This window comes from Eptesicus fuscus, chromosome 21, assembly GCF_027574615.1.
Source record: "Eptesicus fuscus isolate TK198812 chromosome 21, DD_ASM_mEF_20220401, whole genome shotgun sequence".
Lineage (NCBI taxonomy): Eukaryota > Metazoa > Chordata > Mammalia > Chiroptera > Vespertilionidae > Eptesicus > Eptesicus fuscus.
The window spans coordinates 2,917,046-2,940,178 of record NC_072493.1 but is presented as its reverse complement, the minus strand read 5'-3'; the positions used below and the strand labels follow the sequence as shown (position 1 = coordinate 2,940,178).

General features: G+C 38.1%; 1 protein-coding gene across 3 annotated transcripts in view; it reads left to right on the top strand.

Annotated features, from left to right (window-relative positions):
• CHD9 (chromodomain helicase DNA binding protein 9) overlaps positions 1-23,133 on the top strand; it is a 122,504-nt gene that overhangs the window by 80,262 nt on the left and 19,109 nt on the right. For all 3 annotated transcript variants that reach the window (XM_008152337.3, XM_028126974.2, XM_028126973.2), the window contains 11 exons: positions 2,428-2,538; positions 8,221-8,417; positions 8,872-9,071; positions 14,680-14,839; positions 15,256-15,345; positions 15,516-15,619; positions 16,120-16,237; positions 16,843-16,900; positions 18,219-18,261; positions 19,344-19,563; positions 22,392-22,594. In XM_008152337.3, coding sequence (XP_008150559.2) covers positions 2,428-2,538; positions 8,221-8,417; positions 8,872-9,071; positions 14,680-14,839; positions 15,256-15,345; positions 15,516-15,619; positions 16,120-16,237; positions 16,843-16,900; positions 18,219-18,261; positions 19,344-19,563; positions 22,392-22,594 — 1,504 coding nt within the window. The remainder of the gene's footprint in view (positions 1-2,427; positions 2,539-8,220; positions 8,418-8,871; positions 9,072-14,679; positions 14,840-15,255; positions 15,346-15,515; positions 15,620-16,119; positions 16,238-16,842; positions 16,901-18,218; positions 18,262-19,343; positions 19,564-22,391; positions 22,595-23,133) is intronic.

Below are 23,133 nucleotides of genomic sequence, written 5' to 3'. Positions count from 1 at the left end.
CCCACCTGCACTGATTCATACAGGATTTTCCTTTCTACTTCCTTTCCACCCACATTTTCTTTCTTTTCTATCCCCCTCTCTGCTTTCAACCATGAAATCTTCTTTATCTTTGTGGATCATTGGTTTTGTCAGGTAGTTCAGGTGTTACAACAAGTAATGGTATTATTCTTTAAATGAAAAATTTTCTCTTGCATTCATTAAGCAAACTAATGAAATCCTGTGTCATGGACTTGACTCATTTGCCGGAAATACCAAAAAGGAAAGGATTCCAATTGCTGAAAAAAATAATAATAATAAAGGAGGAAATGATTAATTCTATGGAAAAAGGGAGAACAGGGAATCAGGAAAGCCTTTGCAGAGAAAATAACATTGGAGCTAATTTTTTTTTAATTCCAGAAACTATATTTCATGGAATAAAAGATGCTTATAATTTCAAGTACCATTGAGAAAAGATAGGCTTCTGGGAATGACACCAAGAGAGGGCCTGTGGTTCCCAGTGCAAGTTTTAGGACTGTTCCCTAAAACTCAAATTTTTGTCTTCATAAATGTGCCACTAGTCTATATTAGTCTTGTTTAGACTGAAAATAAATACAATATTTGAAATGGAATGTAATAGCATGTAAGGTAGAATATAGGAAATAGTTATTGATTTTTTCTGGTGCTTTGACTATAGAAATGGGTTAAAAGATAGATCTGATTAGTAATCAATTGTACCCATGAATCGAATTTGAGTAATGAAAGGCTGCTTGAAAGTGTAGCGATTTCATTCCTAGGGGTATTAGGGGAAGAAAAGAGTAACTATGAAATATTTTAATCTCAATTTGGTCACTTTTTGAACACCACTGGTGTTAGAACACTGTAAAGCAGATGTAAACTGGTGATCTGTTTGGCTTCTAAAGTTGGGGTGGGGGCTGGGGTACAGTTTTTAAACCAATACCGTACTTAAAACTAAAATATTCACATAAAAGTCTATACTTCTGGATTCTTGAAAAATTGCTGTAGATGGTTCTACACATCCCTTCATGGAACAAAACAGCTGCTTCCATCAGTCATTGTAACATTGGAATTCCTACATGTCCCTAGTGTTAAACTGATTTGTTAGAACCTTACATTTTTTATTTTTGTTTGTTTTTCTGTGAGGACCTATCTTAGACCTTTTAATAACCACCAGGCAACTATTTAAATAATGGATGCAATTTAATCTAAATGACTATCCCACCATTCCCTGTACTTGTGTGTCATTGTTTTTTGTTTTGTTTCTTTGTTTTTTATTATCCATTGATGAAACAGCTGTCATCCTGTGTTCGTTGAGTTTTTCAATGCAACATCAAGAACATCAAGGCTTTCTACCTTTGGGAAAAAAGTAAATTTATGGTTCATTAAAAAAAAAAAAAAAACTGGATATAATGCAATCTAATTTAACAACCCTAATAGAGTAGCGAGCAAGTGTGAAAAGAGAAAGACTACAGGCAGGGAGATCAGATAAGAGGCTTATGTAGGAAATGACGATGGGTGAATTAGGGTAGTGGGGAACCACCTGAATCAACAAGAGTTGATGACCAAATAAAAACACAGGAAAGGAACCCTAGCTGGTATAACTCAGTGGATTGAGTGTTGGCCTGTGGACTGAAGGGTCCCGGGTCTGATTCAGTCAAGGTTACATACCTCGGTTGCAGGCTCCTGGCCCTGGTCAGAGGCATGTGGGAGGCAACTAATCGATGTGTCGCTCTCACATCAGAGTTTCTTTCTCTCCCTCTCCCTTCCACTCTCTCTATAAAAGTCAATGGAAAAATTATCCTCGGGTGAGGATTAGAAAAAAACAAACCATAGGGAAGGAATAGACAAAATTAAATTCTGGCTGAAGTAGCTAGGCGGGTCCTTGTGTCATGTAATAAGTAGAGAATGGCAAGGAGGAAAATTCATTTGGAGAAAATAAATAATTGGAGCTGTGGTATTTGTAGCATTTTCTAAGTGGAGATGTCCAGGAGAGTTGCCTAGGTTATAGATGTAGATTTGGGAGTTAACAGGAAATAAATCAGAGTCAAGTATTATTGGGGAAACGAGATTACTGCCAAAGTATGTAGCTAAAAGCTAAAACTAGTCATGATTGGGTAGATATACCTTGGCTGTAGCCTTTTCCCTAAGAAATCTTGTTTACTTTGTATTCCTTGTTGCTATCCAAGTTGCCAAAACACTGTGTACAGGTATTTTTCCCTCGTGCTGGAAATTGCTTGAAATCTGGTTAATTTAAATAACATGTATGAGTCAAGGAAATTACCTTTGTTGCCTTAAGCAGATAGCGTGCTATGTTTCAGACCATTGCATTTGAAACATTGTAAATGTGAGGAGGTAATATTTTAAATGTGCTTTGATAGATTTTTCCTCTAGCTTCAAAACATTTTGAAAAACTGCCATTCTGTATTTTAGGCGAGTTTTGTGGCATCTGGAAATCGGACAGATATTTCCTTAGATGATCCCAACTTCTGGCAAAAATGGGCTAAAAAGGCAGAAATAGATATAGATACAATCAGTGGTCGAGTAAGTATTTCTTTCTTTTTAACAATATTGTCTCGGGATGATCTGGTAATATTGTTATATTTTAAGGTATTAACTATGTACTTACCAAAATAAATTTATCTGCATCAATAAATTGATGTAGGGTAGTAAAAGGATGACATTTTGAGTCAGACACTACTTCAATTTCATACTTTTGATATTCTTAATAGGTTGTAACTCAAGAAAAGTTTAACTTAGGGTGTTATTTATATATTTTAAAATTATAATGTGTTTTTAAAAAATTTCCTGTCTTTAAATCATGTTCTTTTTGTGTATCTTTGTTGATTTGGTGTCAGATCCCAGTCATGATCCATTCAGTTGTACCCTTCTTGTGTCATAAGATATTCCATGCTGAGTAGCACTTGTTTGTTTCCACATTAGTCTGACCCTCAAGACTACAGATTTTTAATGAGCAAAAGATTACATGTATATATCTGTCCTGAGCCCATAACATAGTGCTTAACTTAGAGAAATTTCTCAGTAAAAGTAAAAAGCATGTAAACTTAGATTGTTTTTGAATTAATTAAACTAAACTGAACATAGTGAATTTACACACTTCTTGCCCTGCTTTTTGTGTGTTAGAGTAACTTTTGGAAAGCACTGAAACCTGTTTCTAGGTCTATAAATATTTACATCCTTTGATCAATATTTCTATTCTTAATTATTTCCCTTATTTTTAGTTTATTTTTAGGATAAACATAGGTCACAAAGATTTATTTTAGCATTATTTATGTTAAAATTTTAAAACAATCTACATTGAATTGTGAATTAGGTGAAGAAAATCATGATTCAGAAATTTAGCTTAAAATTATTTTTTACTAGAGGCCCGGTGCACGAAATTCGTGCACGGCAGGGAGAGGTGTCCCTCAGCCCAGCCTGCACCCTCTCCAATCTGAGACCCAACTGCTCGCCTGCCTGCCTTCCTGATTGCCCTTAACCGCTTCTGCCTGCCAGCCTGATCACCCCCTAACCACTGCCCTGCCAGTCTGATTGATGTCTAACTGCTCCCCTGCCAGCCTGTTTGCCCCCAATTTCCCTCCTCTGCCGACCTGCTCACCCCTAACTGCCTTCCCCTGCAGGCTTGATTGCCCCCAACTGCCCTCCCTTGCAGGCCTGGTCCCTCCCAAATGCCCTCCCCTGCTGGCCATCTTGTGGTGTCCATCTTGTGTCCACATGGGGGCAGGATCTTTGACCACATGGGGGCAGCTATCTTGATCTTGTGTGTTGGAATGATGGTCAATCTGCATATTACTCTTTTATTAGATAGGATAGAGGCCTGGTGCATGGGTGGGGACCAGCTGGTTTGCCCTGAAGGGTGTCCCTGATCAGGGTGGGGGTTCCCTTGGGGTGTGGGGCAGCCTGGGCGAGGGGCCTGTGGTGGTTTGCAGGCTGGCCATGCCCCCCGGCAACTCAAGGGGAGGCCCTGGTATCTGGGATATATTTATCTTCTACAATTGAAACTTTGTAGCCTGGAGCAAAGCCAAGCCTTCTGCTCACTCCGTGGCTGCCGCCATTTCTGTTTGGATTTGTTTACCTTCTATAATTGAAACTTTGTAGCCTTAAGCGAAGGCCTGGGCTGGCCAGGGCAGGTTGAAAGCTTGGCTTCCTTGGTTGCCAGGGGCAACCCTAGCTTGCTCTCTCCAGCTCCGTGGCTGCCACCATTTTTCTTGGGATTTATCTTCTATAATTGAAACTTTGTATTCTTGAGTGGAGGCCTGGGCCCGCCAGGGTGTGTGGAAAGCTTGGCTTCCTCTATTGCTAGGGAAACCCAAGCCTCCCTCCTGCTCTCTGTGGCAGCAGCCATCTTGGTTGGGGTTAATTTGCATACTCACACTGATTGGCTGGTGGGCGTGGCTTGTGGGTGTAGCGGAATGATGGTTAATTTGCATGTTACTCTTTTATTAGGTAGGATGGTTATTGCAGATGCAAATACAATAACCTTCATATTATTTACAAATCCAAATACCAAATTCTTTTTAATTATATTACTGTCCCATCATAAAATTATAAATATACTAGTAGCCCGGTGCACGAAATTTGTGCACATTGAAAGGGAATTAATTAGATGAAATATTTTAATATTGCTATTTGCCCTTTCTCTATAATAAAAGTGTGAGAGATAAAAGGAAATGAGTACATGTATATGAAAATAATACATAAATTTATTAATAAGTAAACAACAAAATGATATAACAATAACAAAATGATATAACAATAACAAACCCGTAGGAGGTGTGCAGGAGGCAGCTGATCGATATTTCTCTCTCATCGATGTTCCTAACTATCCCTCTCCCTTCTCTGTAAAAAAAATCAATAAAATATTTTTTTAAAATACTTTAAAAAAAAGCGAGAGAGAAAGCAACATATAACTGACCATGTCCAAAAATGGGTTCAGGTAGAAATATTCCTACTCTGTCTAGAGTTTGTCCTTGTGATTTATTAATAGTCATCACAAATGCTGGCATAACAGGAAAATATCTTCGAATTAATTTAAATGGGTGGCCAGTGTCAGATGGGGACAAATCAATTCTTGAAATCAGAACAATCTCTCCCTCTGCAGATCCTGTTAATATTTCAGCTTTGATAATGTTAGGTTGCAATCTTTTGATAATAAATCTGGTACCATTACAAAGACCCCATTTACTATTAAGATTTCTCAATAGCATGATTGCACCCACTTTCAATTTTAATTTATTACACGGCATTCCAGAAGGAGTAATACTATTAAGAAATTCAATAGGAAAATTTTCCTTTTCAGCATCATCTGTTGAGTCAATGGAATCATCACTCAAATAGGCGTGAAAATCTCCATCAAGTATATCCAAAATTTCTTCATTTAATTTTTGAACGTGCTCATTTTTTGAACAAAGAATTGCATGTTTAGATATATTTTTAATATTATCTATAGATATACTATTTCCAAAGATGGCTTAAATAATAGATCCATCATTTCATGGGGAATTTCAGTAATATCCATTCCTAAATGAAAACTGCTATCAAGTTTGCCATCTCCAAGTTTTACTAACCATTCACTATAAGCAGAATCCTCTGATCTCATATTTGTTTTAAGAGACAACTGTCTGAAACATCCCCAAACACTACAGTACTTTAAAACTTATTTGTACTATGGCCAATCGTATAACATGGCAACACAAAAATCCCCTCTGAAAAGAACTTTCCCACCAAATTTCCCACTAATTTGCAACATTCAAATTAGCGCCAGCGAGAGCTTTATATGTATGGCACGTGTGCGAGTCAAAGTTTATTTTTATATTTCCAGTGCGTCATATGTACCAGTTGGTCGGACAGATGGACAAATGTCGGTCACTTAGCCTTTTATCTATACAGATTATAAGTCATGATTTTAACTTTTTAAAAAATTATCCTTTAATACCTCCAAAGCACAATGAGTAAGAATCTGAAGGTTTATGTGGCTTCTATTTGGTTTCTAGGACAAAGTTCTTTCCTTTACCCACCACTCACTTCTCTCCTTTTACTCTTGAATGTTAATTCCAACATAATTTTTGTAACACCTCTTGAAAAGGATCCCACCAAGTTTTTGATAGTCCACATGATAAAACTTACAGAAAAATACAGCATGAGACTTTCATTCTCTCACTAAGTTCTTCATATAACTGTAATTCCTCAGCCTCTAAAGAATGAAAAAGGAAAATAAAAGTGCCTTCTCTCATTCCAAGGCCTTTCTGTCAGGCAACCACAAAAAGAAAGAATGAGCCTACAATTCATGCCATGTAATCTCTATCAGGCATAATTCAAATCAAATCCCATCATGCAGTCTGGGATAATTAAAATGTATAAGAGAACAGTGGTGACCTGGGGGAGAACTTAGGAAACCTTGTCTCCTGCTTTTGCTGACTATTCTTTTTGTTATGCTAGACTCCAAGTCCCTATCGGGGACCTGGTCAGATGGCTGCGGGTGCTAACCCACGCCACCTGGATCCGTGATCAGGGACCTGGGCAGGCGGCTGCGGGTGCTAACCCATGCCGCCTGCCCTGGTCCGTGATCCGTGATCGTGGACCTGGGCAGCCTGCTGCAGGCATTAACCCACGCTGCCTGCCCTGGTCCATGATCCCTGATAGGGGCTTTGAGTCAGCTGCTGCTGGCGGGATCTGACTCGAAGCCCTTATCCTGGACCTGGTCAGGTGGCTGCCGGCTCTAACCCACGCCACCTGCCCTGCTCTGAGATCGGTGATCACGGACCTGGGCAGCCGGCTGTGGGCTTTAACCCACGCTGCCTGCCCTGGTCCATGATCCCTGATAGGGGCTTTGAGTCAGCTGCCACTGGCAATGGCTGACTTGAAGCCCTTATCCGGGACCTGGTCAGGCGGCTGCGGGCGCTAACCCACGCCGCCTGCCCTCGTCCGAGATCGGTGATGGCGGACCTGGGCAGGCAGCTACGGGCGCTAACCCACGCCGCCTTCCCTGGTCCGTGATCCCTGATCGTGGACCTGGGCAGGCGGCTGCAGGCCTTAACCCACACCGCCTGCCCTGGTCCGAGATCGGTGATGGCGGACCTGGTCAGCCAGCTGCGGGCTTTAACCCACGCTGCCTGCCCTCGTCCGTGATCGGTGATGGACCTGGGCAGGCAGCTGCCCTGGTCCGTGATCTGTGATCGTGGACCTGGGCAGCCGGCTGCGGGAGTTAACCCACACCGCCTGCCCTGCTCCGAGATTGGTGATGGCGGATCTGGGCAGGCAGCTGCGGGCGTTAACCCACACCGCCTGCCCAGCTCTGAGATCGGTGATCGTGGACCTGGGCAGCGGCTGTGGGCTTTAACCCACACTGCCTGCCCTGGTCCATGATCCCTGATAGGGGCTTCAAGTCAGCTGCCACTGGCAATGGCTGACTCGAAGCCCTTATCCGGGACCTGGTCAGGCAGCTGCGGGCGCTAAACCACGCCGCCTGCCCTCGTCCGAGATCGGTGATGGCGGACCTGGGCAGGCAGCTACAGGCGCTAACCCATGCCGCCTGCCCTGGTCCGTGATCCCTGATCGTGGACCTGGGCAGGTGGCTGCAGGCCTTAACCCACACCACCTGCCCTGGTCCATGATCGGTGATAGCGGACCTGGTCAGCCGGCTGCGGGCTTTAATCCACGCTGCCTGCCCTGGTCCATGATCCCTGATAGGGGTTTCGAGTCAGCCGCTGCCAGCAGCGGCTGACTCGAAGCCCTTATCCAGGACCTGGTCAGGCGGCTGCAGGCACTAACCCATGCCAACTGCCCTGGTCCATGATCAGTGATGGTGGACCTGGTCAGCCGGCTGCCGGCGCTAACCGCCTGCCCCAGTCCAACATCATGGCTTGGATCTCACTGGCATGGGTGCTGCCCTCTCCCCCCGCCATCTTTGCTGGTTTAACGTGTATATTTGCTTCTGATTGGCTGGTGGGCGTGGCTTATGGGTGTAGCGAAGGTGCGGTCAATTTGCATATTACTGTTTTATTAGGTAAGATGGTAATAACGATTTTAAAGGAGTATAAAAGTTTTTAAGTTGATTTGGTATGTTGGTGAAATTGTTAGTAATTTCTTTTTCTCACTTTCTATAATTACTTTATTTTTTATACAATTTGAAAGGTGATAATGTAAGACTGTATTGTAAGCCAAATACAAAAAGGACCTTCAAGTAACAGCTGTTAAATCTTACAGAACAGCTTGGTTATTGACACTCCAAGAATTAGGAAGCAAACAAGACCCTTTAGTGCCACAAAAGATGAATTGGCAGAATTATCTGAAGCCGAAAGTGAAGGAGAAGAAAAGCCCAAACTCCGGAGGCCCTGTGACCGTTCCAATGGATATGGAAGAACTGAATGCTTTAGAGTAGAGAAAAATCTGCTGGTTTATGGGTAAATGTTGTTTTTAATATTTACTCTTAGTAGTCTGCTCTGTAAAGTTATAGAAAACCAACACTTATATTCTAATATATTTTTTACCTTACTAAATCAATAGAACATATTTTAAAAGTACCCTGAATTTATATGTCTAACATATATTTAATAACAGAGTGATGGGACCTTCTTATGTTTTAAATTATAAATGTATCACTAAAGTCAAATCCCTTGTTCTCAGATTTGCATATTTAGTAATACAAAATGAATAATGTTATCCATTAAGGAATAAAATATACTAGAAATTACTATACCATAGCTCTGCCTTTTACTCATGATGGAAACACTTCATTAGGTAAATCCTATCAGTGACAAAATGTGTTTTTTGCAGTTTTCATGCCATTTATCCATGAGCTATGTTTTTCTTTAAAATTTGACTGAGGAATAATGTAAATATACATTTTTTTCCCAGATGGGGCCGATGGAGAGAGATTCTATCTCATGGTCGTTTTAAAAGACAGCTAAACGAGCATGATGTAGAAATAATTTGCCGAGCCCTCTTAGCATATTGCCTTATTCACTACCGAGGAGATGAGAAAATTAAAGGCTTCATATGGGACCTCATTACTCCAACCGAAGACGGACAAACTCGAGAGCTTCAGAATCATCTAGGCAAGAACATTCTTTCATTTTTTTAAAAAATTTATTTTTACTTATGTAATTAGTACTTAACATAGTACCTTATAAAATATTGTGGCATTACAATGTTAAAGAACCTTTAACCTTCACCCTCAATTCAACTTTCAACTTAGAAAATACCAATGTTACACGTTTTTTTGGGTTTTACATATTGTTGTCAAACCTGTATATAGGTTTGCAAACTGTTGACCCCTTAGTATGTCTATGAGTCTTCCCCATTTGTATTCATGTGGAACAATTTTTTTTTTTTAACCTCACCTGAAGATATTTTTCAATTGATTTTTAGAGAGAGTGGAGGGGAGTTAGGGAGATCAAAAGACATCAATTGGTTGCCTCGTGCACAGGCCCTGACTAGGACTGGGAATCAAACCTAAGACTCTTCAATGCTCTTACCACTAAGAACACTGACCTGGGCAGAACTATCTTATTTTTAAACCTCCTCCTTTGTAGTCTAAAGTGTGGGGATTCCATAATTTATTTTGTATCCCCTTTAATGTTGAACATTTACAACATTTTCAATTTTAGACAATTGCAAAACAAGTTTTAGTGTAGGTCCTTGTACATTCCTCCTTTTGCACATTCCACCTTTTGCACATGAATAAATCTTTCACTAAAGTAAATGTTGAGAAATAGGATTGTTCTGGTATATATAAATAACTTTAGTACCTAAAATGTGGTGTATGGTTAACAGCATCAATATCCCCTTGAGCTGCTTAGAAATGCAGAATCGCAGGCTTCAGCCTTACTGAATCATAATCTGCATTTTAATAAGTTCCTCAGCAGTTTGTATGTAATTAAAGTTTGGGAAACATACACATTTTAAATTTTCATAAATACTTTCATTTGCTGTCAAATGCGGCTTTACTGATTTAAGTCCAATCTGAGGTACACACAAGTATCTTTTTCTCCAGAGCATTGCTAACAGAACATTTATTTCTGTATAAAATAATTATTTTATACCGTAAAATAATTGAATTTTCTTTCAAGATTACTGTGCCTTTAAGTTTGAGTTAAATTTTGTTTTATTTAATCAACAAATACCTGTTAAAATGTCCAGTACTTACTTCTTGTCCTCTATACTGGTAAGATAAGAAACGAGATAGACAAGATCCCTGAGCTCATGAACCATACATTTTGGCCGGATAGATAGAATAAGAAAGTAAGTCAAGTAACTAAATAATTACAGATTGTGACAAATACTGTGAAGTAAATAAACTAAGTGCCAAGTTGGAGAACAATGGAAAGCAACTATTTTAGAATAGGCTGGTCTTTGGAGGCCTATCTTAATAAGAGTCAATGAAATTATTAATGTGAAGAACTAACTTCCAGTAATGACAAAAGAGTCTCACAAATATAATTTCACTCTTCTTTGAAACCCCACTTATATGTCAATAAAGAGAAAAATTTAAGGCATTAAGCTAGACTTGACAATGGTGCAAAAATGGTGCATTCAGTAGAAACCATACTTGGAATTTTGAATTTAGATCTTAATCCAGGCCAACGATATGCATCACAATACTGTTTTGTAATGCTGGACAGTGGCAGCACCCACAGCTCCCAGCCAGCTACATGATCGCGAGGGTTAATAACCGATACTCTGTAGTGTATTCATTGTGTTAAGATGATTTTGCCCAACTGGAAGCTAATGTAAGTGTTCTGACCTAAGGTAGGCCAGGCTGAGCTATGATGTTCAGTGGGTTGGGTGTATTACATGCATTCTTGTTTTGTTTTGAAATATATTTTTATTGATTTCAGAGAGGAAGAGGGAGAGACAGATAGAAACTTCAGTGATGAGAGAGAATCATCTATCGGCTGCCTCTGGCATGCCCCGCACTGGGGATCGAGCCCGCAATCCGGGCATGTGCCCTGATCAGGAATCGAACCTTGACCTCCAGGTTCATGGGTCGATGCTCAACCACTGAACCATACCAGCTGGGCTATTACATGCATTTTTTACTTGACATTTTCAACTTAAAAAGGATGAAGGACATAACCCCATAGTAAGTTCAGGAGCATATGTAGTACTGAGATAGAAAAGCCCTGCTGTGACCTAAAAGAAATTTAAGAGTCCTCAGCCAGTTGTACTGTGTGGTTCATATTTGAGTCCTGATTAAAACAAATACCCCAGCAGAAATTTTTAAATCATTTATGTTAGATAATTCTAAATTTGAATACTAAATGTTAAGGAAATATTATTGCATTTCTTAGGGCTGATAATAGTTGTAGTTGTTTTTTCTATAGAAAGCCTTCTCTTTTATATATATGACTAAAGGAAACAGCTATCTACTAATAAAAGGGTAATATGCTAATTAGACTGGACATCTTCTGGACGTCCTTCTGGACAAAGCCACGGTGTCAGAAGATGGCTTTGTCCAGAGGCCAAGGCAGAGGTGATGAGAGGCGATCAGGCCGGCAGGGGAGGGCAATTAGGGGTGATCAGACCGGCAGAGGAGGGCAATTAGGGCTATCAGGCCGGTAGGGGAGGGCAGTTAGGGTCGATCAGGCCAGCAGGGGAGGGCAGTTAGGGGGCGATTAGGCCGGCAGGGGAGGGCGGTTAGGGGGGCATTCAGGCTGGCAGGGGAGCAGTTAGGGAGCGACCAGGCCAGCAGGGGAGCAGTTAGGGGCATCAGGCCAGCAGGCAGAGACAGAGGTGATCAGGTCAGCAGGAGAGCAGTTAGGGGCATCAGGCCAGCAGGCAGAGGTGGTTAGGGGTGAGCAGGCAGGCAGGCAGGCGAGCAGTTAGGAGCCAGTGGTCCCAAATTGGGAGAGGGATGTCCAACTGCCTGTTTAGCGGGATCAGGCCTAAACTGGCAGTCAGACATCCCCCGAGGGGTCCTGGATTAGAGAGGGTGCAGGCCAGGCTGAGGGACAACCCCCCCTCCATGAATTTCATGCTCCAGGCCTCTAGTTTTGTTAATAAAATGTATTAGATTTACTTTAAGATAATTTGGGAAGTTATGGAGTGAACAGGGTGTAGTTGAAAAAATATGAGCCATGAGTTGATAATTTTTGAAGTTGGATGATGGGACATATGATCCATCATATTATTTCAATTATTTGTGTATATATTTAATTCCATAATTAAAAATAAAAAGGCATAAACACTTAAAAGTGGAGATAATGGGAGCAGAAATAGCAACAAAATTTTGGAACCTAGAAGCAAATAGATTAGTGATAACTAACTTAATCAACCAGAGAGACTGAATCTTAGGTCAGCAATATGTGTTGCACAGATAATCCAAAAGGTTCAGGAGTTTGTGAAATCAGGAACCTCTGAAAGTGGGTGCTAAAGACAAGGGCTTTGGTTACAGTTATTTAAAAGGGGTTCAGATCCCTAAATGCCCTCTTCAGGTTCAGATAGCCAGGATGAAGATGGATTGAAAGTTTATTTTCTGGGAAGGATAAAAATAAGAGTTTGTCTCGGTTGCGTTGATAGTTGAGGTATGGAAATACTAAGTGGAATTAAATGAAAATCTCTGTGTATTGGACAATACCATACTCAAAGAAGAAAACTAAGAATTTTTTTTTTTTTTTATATGAATCTGACGAGGCCAAAACCTAAAGATAAAAACCAGCAAGATTACCCTTCAGTGAATCCAAAGCAGTAAGCTCTGCCCATTCAGGTTACCAATTAACTTTTTGGTCTGTCATTCTTAAATATGGGCAAACAACCAGGATTAGGAAAGTCTCCAATATGAGAGACAGAGTGTAAAAAGAAACTCATATATTGAACTTGAAGTCAAGGACTATAAAAGGAGAGCACAGCTTTAAAAAAACCATCATTAATATCTTCAAAGATATTTCAAATATATTTTGATTTAGAAAGATGAGTAAGGTGTGATAGAAACATTCAAAGCACAAGCAGATCTCTTTTAAATTATAAGTATCATAAATGAAACAGTAAATAGGATTAAATGATGAATGTGAGATAATTTTGTTAGGGAAAAGTTCAAAAATATGGAACATCTACTGGTTTTATTAGGAAAATTTAAGTAGTGTCTTTAAATATGCACTGTTTAGTTTCCAAACCAGCAAAGGTGAAGAGGACTGGAATGCAAAGCAATGTTAACATAGAGCAAAATACAATTTGAGGTGGAAGGCATTGATTGGTATTTTAAAAAGGACATTACATAATAGAAAAGACAAATCCATAAAAGAAGTATGAACTTGTATGCACTGAACAAAATAGTCTCAAAATATAAAGACAACACCCGCCAAAATTTTAAGGAGAAATGGACAAATCTGCATAGTGCTTGTATTCACAATTGTGATGGAACTTCTAGCTGGTGGAATACAGCAAGGAAAAGATCAATGAGGTAAGAATTGAATTGAGAGGGGACATATGTAATACTTTAAACAATAAAGACATAAAAAATGTTTTTAAAGAATTGAAAGGAGGAATCCAAACTGCTCGAGTAGTAATTGTGAAAAATTATAAGTGAAACAACTCAAGCATCATTGAAGATTAATACGAAGTGTATAATCTTACAATAAATTTTTGCAACAGCAATAAAAATGGATGAATTAGAGTCTTACCAAATATAAATCTCAAAAAAATATCAAGAGTAGTCAAGCCGAAGCCGGTTTGGCTCAATGGATAGAGCGTCGGCCTGCGGACTCAAGGGTCCCGGGTTCGATTCCGGTCAAGGCATGTACCTTGGTTGCGGGCACATCCCCAGTAGGGGGTGTGCAAGAGGCAGCTGATCGATGTTTCTGGCTCTCTATCCCTCTCTCTTCCTCTCTGTGAAAAATCAATAAAATAAAAAAAAAAAAAAAAAAGAGTAGTCAATACATTGCCAAATTACATGTATAATATAATGTCTGAATACTTAAATACTAAATATTTCTCCAACATATGAGTATAAATATGCATGTAATGCAAAAGCAAATTCAGGGTAGTGATTCTCTCTGGACAGGAAGGAGTGAAGTGGACTTCAGCCATATATTATTTCCTTCAGTAAAAACGACCAATAATAAATATATTATTTCCTTCAGTAAAAACGACCAACACATGTCCAAGCCTTTATAGTACTGTATTAGACTCCAGTCAAAGTCTAATACCCAACATACCTAATATGTTGACATTAAGAATGGGAATCCTTTATTGTATTTTTGAAATATTTCACAACAAAAATGACAAAGAAATAAAATGAATTTAGCTCTCTTGAACAGGAACCCAGCATGAATACACCTAATCCATGTTATTAGTAAAATCAGTTTTGAAAATCCAGGCCAAAACTTACTATTTTATAACTAGGGGAGCAAAAGTAAAGCAAAGGGAAAGGTTTGATCTTTTAGTTTTTACATTTGAAAAACAAAATGTGTTATGGAACAAAAAGGAAATGAGACTCATTTGAGATAGAATAATTATTGGGGGAAGTTGTCTTAGTATGTGTGCAATGTTGACCCATCATCTTGTGATTGAATCACTATTGTTACCATTGATATTTTAAAGATCTTTGTATAGCCAGTAAGGACCTCTGAAAGTCTCCAGAAGTTCATTACATTGGAAAAAATCTTTCAAATTGCAGATTTGTATACAAATTATCCCTGATTTCACATGTCCTTCTCATTTCAACAGGCCTATCAGCCCCCGTACCCAGGGGCCGAAAAGGGAAGAAAGTAAAGACCCAGACAAGCTCATTTGACATCCAGAAAGCAGAATGGCTTCGAAAATATAATCCTGAGCAGCTACTTCAAGATGAAGGCTACAAAAAACATATAAAGCACCATTGTAATAAGTATGTCGTGGGGTATTTTTAACACAGCTCATTATAAGTTTATTTTTCTGAATTTATTAACAACCTTAAAGCATGCTGATTTTGAGTAGAGAGCCAGTGTGGTCTAGGACTAGTCCTAACCTTAATCTTTCAGAGTATACATCCACAAATCATGGTCCCTCTTGTGTCCCTTTCCATCAACAGAGAAATAAAACTGGCCATTATATCTTTCTTGGATATTAAATAATGATGATTGTGAAGATTTTGGAGAAATCTATTTGATATATATGGTAGTAATGAGTTTTATTTAATCAAAACTAATTATTTCATTATAAAAATTCCACATACAAATTCTTTTCTAATCTAAACCCCATGGATGGCTTTTCTTTAGTGATTAATATTTTTGTATCTTTTGACTTCTTTTTCCTCATCATTAGGGTGTTGCTTCGTGTAAGAATGCTATATTACCTAAAGCAAGAAGTCATTGGAAATGAGTGCCAGAAAGTATTTGATGGAGTTGATGCAAGGTAAGTGAAATAACTTGTTTATATTTTTCAGTAACATGATTAGGCAAAAAACTGTGTAACTGTCTGTATAAGTGGCTCATTTGTCAATGAAATTCACAAGAAGAAAAATTCACCAAACTTAGAGAATTAACCCTTGCTAATTTGTTACCTTCTATTTATTTATTTTTAAGTGACATTGATGTTTGGGTCCCAGAACCAGACCACTCAGAAGTTCCTGCTGAATGGTGGGATTTTGATGCTGATAAGTCACTCCTTATTGGAGTTTTTAAACATGGTAAGTGAAAAGTAAGGTTGGTGGACTCTCTTTCTACATATAGTGCTACTCGGCTAGTTCTCTTCATTGATTTTCACTGGCAGCTTTATTCCAGTCACATTCATGTTGCTATATATGTCAGATAAAGCATTCACTTCAAAACTGGGTCTTTCATCACCGCATTTCCTCGTGAAGAATTAGGGGCTTATGTTCACTGTGCCCCTGGACGTAGCCTCATACAGCTCCACCTCTCAGGAAGACTTCTTATGGGAAGCGTGCTGTGTGTGTTTAATCAGTTTTTCCTCTTTTTCATTTTAACAGATAAATTCAATCTAAACTTTCAAATATACATAATACCAGGTCATGTACTATTTATGATAATTTCTAGAAAAGATGTATGTATCATTTTAATATCCAGTCCCTTTAGTCTAGGAACTTCATCCCCCATACATATGAGGGATGCTTGTATGCATACATCTTTCTTTCATCTTCTTGACTTTGACCATTGGTGACCTCTCCAGGCTATGAGAAATATAACACTATCCGAGCAGACCCGGCATTATGCTTCTTGGAAAGAGTGGGGAAGCCTGACGAAAAAGCAGTGGCTGCGGAACAGAGGGCAAATGATTACATGGACGGGTATGTGCACCTCCAAGGCATGAATTCCCTATATCTCTGCCAACGTCAGCATATTCTATGTCACAAATAATGTAGTCACAACAGAATTGGAGTTTACAGTCTAGAAGAGCTAATGTTAAGAGCTCTAGTAAGTTAGCACTTGTTCAACAGAGTAGGATCAAGAAAGAGATGGACCTGCCCCACTCCCTTTTTTTTTATGAGTTCTTTAATTTCCCATTCTAATAGTCATGGTCATTAAGGCCATAAAATTTTAGGGGTATTGGAGGGAAGAACGCTACAACTGAAGAGAAATAAAATGTTGTTCGCTTTACCGTTTATAAGGCCCTTTTATTGTCTTACCAAAAGAGGAAAGTAAGAGACTGTGTTAAGGTTAATAATTCCACATTTAAAAGTGAACATGGGAGAATGAGTAAATTAAAACTAGATTTCTTCTGACTTGGCATATAACAGCTATGGCTTGGTTTCCCCTGGCCAAAGAACAGAGACTTCAGTCTCATTTTTAAAACACACCAAAAAGTCCTTCCCACAAGATTCCATTTGTTTGTTTTGTCAAGAGAAATTTAAGTCCAGTCAAATTATTATTGAATTTGTTGGTGTTTTAATAGGGATGTGGAAGATCCAGAATACAAACCTGCCCCAGCTTTCTTTAAAGATGACATAGAGGTATGCTTTAGATCATATTTTTAAATCCTCAATTTTAGTTGTTCTGTGGTTTCTTTTGTTTGCTTTTCTTTTGTGTGCTTTTCCTAACACACGATCTGTGGAGTCGGGGAGGCAATGGTAAAAGAGATGAGGAATTTCCATATTATATATGAGAGCATGCTAAAAGACTAGATGATGCTATAGCTGTCAGGTAGGATTTGCTGGTCTTGAGAGCCATGGAGCTACCAACGAGGAGGTTTCTAGCGAAAACTGCTGGCCAGCAGGTGCTAAAATAGCCGCCTGAACTACAGGAAGTGGCGCTGGGAGAGCCATGTGTGCCATGGGAGCTGAGCAGTGGGGGAACTCTCCAGAATCAGGAAGTCAAATCATTGTTCTCCTACAGTGTCTCTCAAGCAGAACTTATTATGCTGTCTAAGAAAAAATTATTTAAAGAGCCCACATCCATTTTCTTAGAGCTAACAAGAGGCATTGAGAGAGGCAGTAAATTTAGAGCTGAGGCAATAAATCAATAACCAGCACAGTGGAATACATAAAAAATTTTTTTAGAAACAAAGAGAATAGCATGATAATGTCTTTATAGTATGCAAAATAGGCATTCCAGGAGAGACCAGAAAGTATAAGGGAGAATAATTTTTCCAAATTTGATGAAAGACATGAATTCTCAGATTCAAGCAATAACGTGAATGTTGTCAAGATAAATAAAATTAAATCCACTTTATTCCTGCTGGAACTATAGATATACCAAACAAAGAGAAGATGTTAAAAATTAACAAGACAAAAAAAGACCCATCTACAAAGGGATGATAAATCTAACTTTAAGCTTTTCTAAAACAATACAAACTAGTAGTCATTTGGAATAAAACCAAAGTTATAAATATGTTAAGTTTATAATAATGTTACGATACCTAATTGAAGATGCTCTGTTGACAGATAAAAATTAGGTATATAGCACAAGCAAATTGTTCAGGATTAAACAAAAGACTTGAAGGTTTTCTAGTAACCAAATATGAGAATGAGTAAATTATGTGAGAGTTGATATAAAAAACCAGTTGTAAATAAAACTTGAAGCATTTTTACAATTAGAGAAAGGGTGGAGGAAAAGAAACTGATTTAAATGTAATCATAGAAAAAAACTAATTTTAGTAATGATTGGTCTAAATGTCAAAGTCTATAGAGAAATATGAAGGGGTGAGAATTAATAACAGATTATAGTTTTTATTTTTGTTAAATGGATCATTTAACAAAGTTTGATTCGCTTTTCTTCTTATCTGAATTTTGACCCAATGACCCTGTGACAATTTCTATTTTCTTTTAAAAGGATGATGTTTCGTCACCAGGAGATCTTGTTATAGCAGATGGAGGTAAATTGCATTTAATTATTTAATATTATTGTAAATTAATATTCTTATGATACCATGAGATCAAAAACTAATAAATTTTTGTAATGCTTCAAATGTATGTGATATTTTTGTTGAAGACAATTGCAGTGACTATTGGACATACTAGTTGACTGAGAATTAACAATATTTTTAGCTGCAAATCTTTACTCAGTGACTCTGAGTTGTTATAGAACAGAAGCTGTTTTTTTTATGTCTTGATTATTAAAGTTATATGTGAGATTTTATCATTAAAGTGTTAATTCAATAATTCATTCAGCTTGTTATTAGTTCCATATGCACATTAGGGAACATTCTACAGAGCTTTGCTGTGCAGGGTCTTTGTGCTACCCAGATAGGAAAGCACTGTCCATAGAGTACACTCATTACCTCCTGTGAACCAAGGGAGTCGTGCCTCACCATGCATAGTTTCACTCAGAACTAAAGAGGAGATTTGCTTAGCGTGAATGGTTCCTGCTTGGTGGTGGTATATTTAAGTATAATATCACACCAGGAACTAGACAGTAAGATCCTGCACTGTATTGGGTGTATACAAACTTAAAGATTGTAGCATTATCCTATTGAAATATAAGTTCCCCCTAATGACTTGTAAGATGTTTTGATTCTAGTTGAGATAAGTTTAATACAGAATAGATCAATTAGAAAAGTTTACAGTATTCAACTTCTCATGGATTTCAATTTGACTTTTCATTGAAGGCATTGAGTACTCACCAGCTAGTAAAATAGATTAGACTTGTTGATGCAAGGTTGTATTTTCTGTTCAAGTAGAGTTCTCTTTAAATATATAACATGTGGTTCTTTATTCCACTGTGATTACTTATTTTGAGTTGCTCTTAAAAGCTTGTTGTAATGTTTTTATACCTATAGTTAACACTATTTAATGATGAGAGATTTGGTTTGATTTTTCACATAATCAGATTGAAAGAAAAATTTGTTTTAAAGTAGTGAACTTTTGCTATTTTTGTAAACTTCATCACAGTGTTTGGTTTTGTTTTTAATTTTGTTTTTTAGTCTTTTTTAATTGATATGAGTTTCTTTAAATATAGATGGTCAACTGATGGAGGGTGATAAAGTTTATTGGCCTACTCAATCAGCTTTAACCACACGTTTGAGGCGTCTCATCACTGCATATCAGCGCACTAATAAAAATAGACAAATCCAGCAAATCCAACCTACTTTCTCAGTGCCTGCCAGCGTCATGCAGCCTCTTTATGAAGAAGCCACTCTTAATCCTAAAATGGCAGCCAAGATAGAAAGACAGCAAAGGTAAGATAATAAATCACACTGTACTATATAGTATCCTACTGAATAAAAGAGTAATATGCAAATTGACCACACCTTTGCTATGCCCAAGCCACGCCCACCAGCCAATCAGTGTGAGTATGCAAATTACCCAACAAAGATGGTGGTTAATTTGCATACACTGAGGGAGGGAGGAGTGAAGACTGAAGACAACTTAGAAGGAAGAGGGAGGAAAAGCGGAAAGCAAGGTGGCTGCCAGAGGGAAAGAGTGGGCGGGTTGGGGCGGGCGGCAGCTGTGGCGGGCCAGGCGGGTGGCAGCGGAGGTGGTGGGCGGCAGTGGCAGCAGCACGTGGGTGTGGGCGCCGCAGCGGCCACAGTGGCCGCTTGCAGGAATCTTCCTGCAAATAAGCTCCTAGTCTAAATATAATTGGTCATTCTGAAGGCTGTTAGGGTATGATTAGTCACTTTGTGAAAAGCATATATGGGTAGAGAAATTGGTCAAAACAAAACATATACACATATGCATAAATACATACCCAAATATAGTAAAACTAGTAAAGATTATTGCAGCTTATGGTTACTAGCCATACTTGTGAGTTCTTCATTCTTTTGTCATGTTTATGACCAGTTTGATGTGAAAAAAAATGAAAATGCAGAGCAAGCTCAAGAATTATCAATGACACTTTTAAATTACATAAAATAAATTCCATTCTGTCTTATTTTAAATTGTGACTTCCATGAAATATTAGAGTCTATGAAAGACAAATCTATCTATGCTTTATACACAGAAAGAACGCTTGGAACTACTGTGTCAAAGGGGAACAAATGATGGTAGAACTTCTTACAAGAGACCTTGTTAAGAAAACAGGCAAACTTCTCACATCCCAAAAACTTAACTTCTAAAAGTGATAGAGTACACAGAAAAGAATAGGAATGTTTAGCAATAACCTGGCCCCCTTATTAAATGTGATCCTTGGATATTCTCTGGGAGTTGAATCAGGGTTGTTGGGAGTTTCTTTGGTGGTGTTTTTTTTTTGTTTGTTTGTTTTGTCTTTTGGTGTGTATTTTTTTCCCCATTTGCAATTCATCATTGTAACCAGAGTTTACTTAGTCTGAAACTTTAGATTTTAGCGATTCTAGACATAATTTTCAAATACTACTAACTCTGTAACTATTTCTTTTATCTATCACCATATCACAACACAGCCCAAAACATGATGACTTAAAACAATATTAGCTTTTTATTTCTCACATTTAATTGTATTGACCAGGTAGTTGTGATTCTCATGGTATTGGCTGGAATGTCTGAAGTGGCCTCATTCCCATGGCTGACTGGCTGCCAGCTGGGGGCAGAGGCAGAAACTGCAGATTTCTTTTGGGCAAGCCTCAGCATTACAAAGTGCCACTTCTGTCACCTGCTGTTGGTCAAAAAATGTCAACAGGGCCAACCAAGATTTAAGGGAAAGAGAAATAGATTATACCTCTCAGTGAGAAGATTGGCAAATAATTTTTGGCCATCTTTACTCCACCACATATATTTTCCTCAGTCTGTGGGATCTGGATTAGTCTTCCTAAGATACCAGTTTTATTGTGATACTCAGTGACTCCTTATTCAATTTAGGCATCATTGTGCATTTCTAGTTTTATCCACTATTGTTCTCAGCCAGAAAGACCTCCTCATTATTGATTCAACACCCTATCACCTGTAATAAAATTCTTTTTCCTACTCTCTAGTCCATACCTACTCCATCCTTCAGAGCTCAACACATGTCCAAGCCTTTATAGTACTAATTTTTTTCTCAACCTGTTCAGCTTCCAGTACTCTCTCTGTTTTCTGCACTCTTATAACACTCATATAAATAAATGACTCACTTGTCACAATAATATAAGATGTTATAATGACATTTATTTTTCCCTTTCTGTGTCTGCCTAAGTTGTAAATTCTTTGAAGGTAGGCACTGTGATATGTTTTGTTGTGTTTTCTCTCTGTGCACTCTTCCAGTTCATCCTTTTTTCCATTCTTACTTTTATCACACTGTTGCAAGATTCATATGACTTGATTGGTTTACCAGACTGACAGTTTTTATAACATCATTACATTAGTCTTCTTAATGCATCAGTATGAAAAAAAAAAAAGTCACCTGTTAATGTTCTTCAAAGGACTTTCTCATGTGCTTTTTCTAATTTACACAACAGTTGTGTGAGTTAAATATTACCCTCTTAAGTATCTCTATTGAATAGAGACTATTTTTAGGCAGGCATTTAGAGTGTTTCCTAATCTGTTCCCAGTATGAGCCATCTCCTTCTCAATCTGGAATACTGTCTCCCCCAAAATGTAGATTTCTTCCTACCTTGCTTATTTGGTGCCCTCTTTCTTACATTACCTGCTAATCTTAGCTTGTTCCATTTTAAATACCACTCTGTAATACTTTATCTCACCATGCAAGTCTAAACTGATCCTTCTTTCTCCTGTGCTCTCCTAATAGTCTTTGGTTTCTACTTTATACAATAAACATGTTTTAAATGTTTTATCTTTTTCCTGAAGGTAGGGTCATCATATCATATAATCTCATATCTTGTACGTATTTTCTCACATAAATATGCAAAAAACTATTATTGTCAGAAGGAAAAGAAGCATGGTTGGTTGGATGGATGAGTCAACTAGTATTTTTAAATGTATTTACAAGAAAATACCCCTGGATTTAAGCCTTTAAAGTGTTAGGTACTTACAGTGTTTTAAGTGTTTATTCTGTTCATTATATTCAGCATTTTAAGTATTTATTCTGGTTATAATATTCAGCATTTTATTTCAGTAACCAGTATGACTTTTTCTTTCATCTGATTCAAAATAGATGGACAAGAAGAGAAGAAGCTGACTTTTACAGAGTGGTGTCTACATTTGGAGTGGTATTTGATCCTGACAGAGGTCAATTTGATTGGACAAAATTTAGAGCTATGGCTAGGCTGCACAAGAAAACTGACGATAGCTTGGAGAAATATTTGTATGCATTCATGTCTATGTGTCGGAGGGTTTGCCGTCTTCCTTCCAAAGAAGGTATGTATAAAATTTCTTTTTTCCCCCTTGTTTTGGTCAAAGAAGCAAAATCATTAACATTATGAAATTTTCTTTTATTATTTTTTATTGAATTTATTGGGGTGACATTAGTTAATAAAATCTGAAATTTTCAATATTGTCTAATTAAACAAGTTAACATTTTTCCAGAATTGTAAATAAAGTATGCCAAAAGATCCCCAATTCTTTCTTCCTATTAAAATGAGATCTAAAGAGAATAAAGGTGCACATTACATTTTGAGAAAATAGCTAGTGTTTTATTAGATTTATGATTGGGGGAGGTAGCGGATGAAGGATAGCTTTTAGTAAACAGCACTAACTTACATTTTTAGCCCATAGGAACTGATAGGAGCTATGCTAAAGGGCGTATTTACATGCATTATTTTGCAGGGAATGAGGCCTTCACTCAAAGGACATTTTAAAGAGTTTTAGTAAGATGAAATCACCCAGGGCCTTCAAAAAAGACAGCTAATCCCAGGTGCTAATGCTCATCTAAGGGACTGTTCTGGGGTGTATGTACG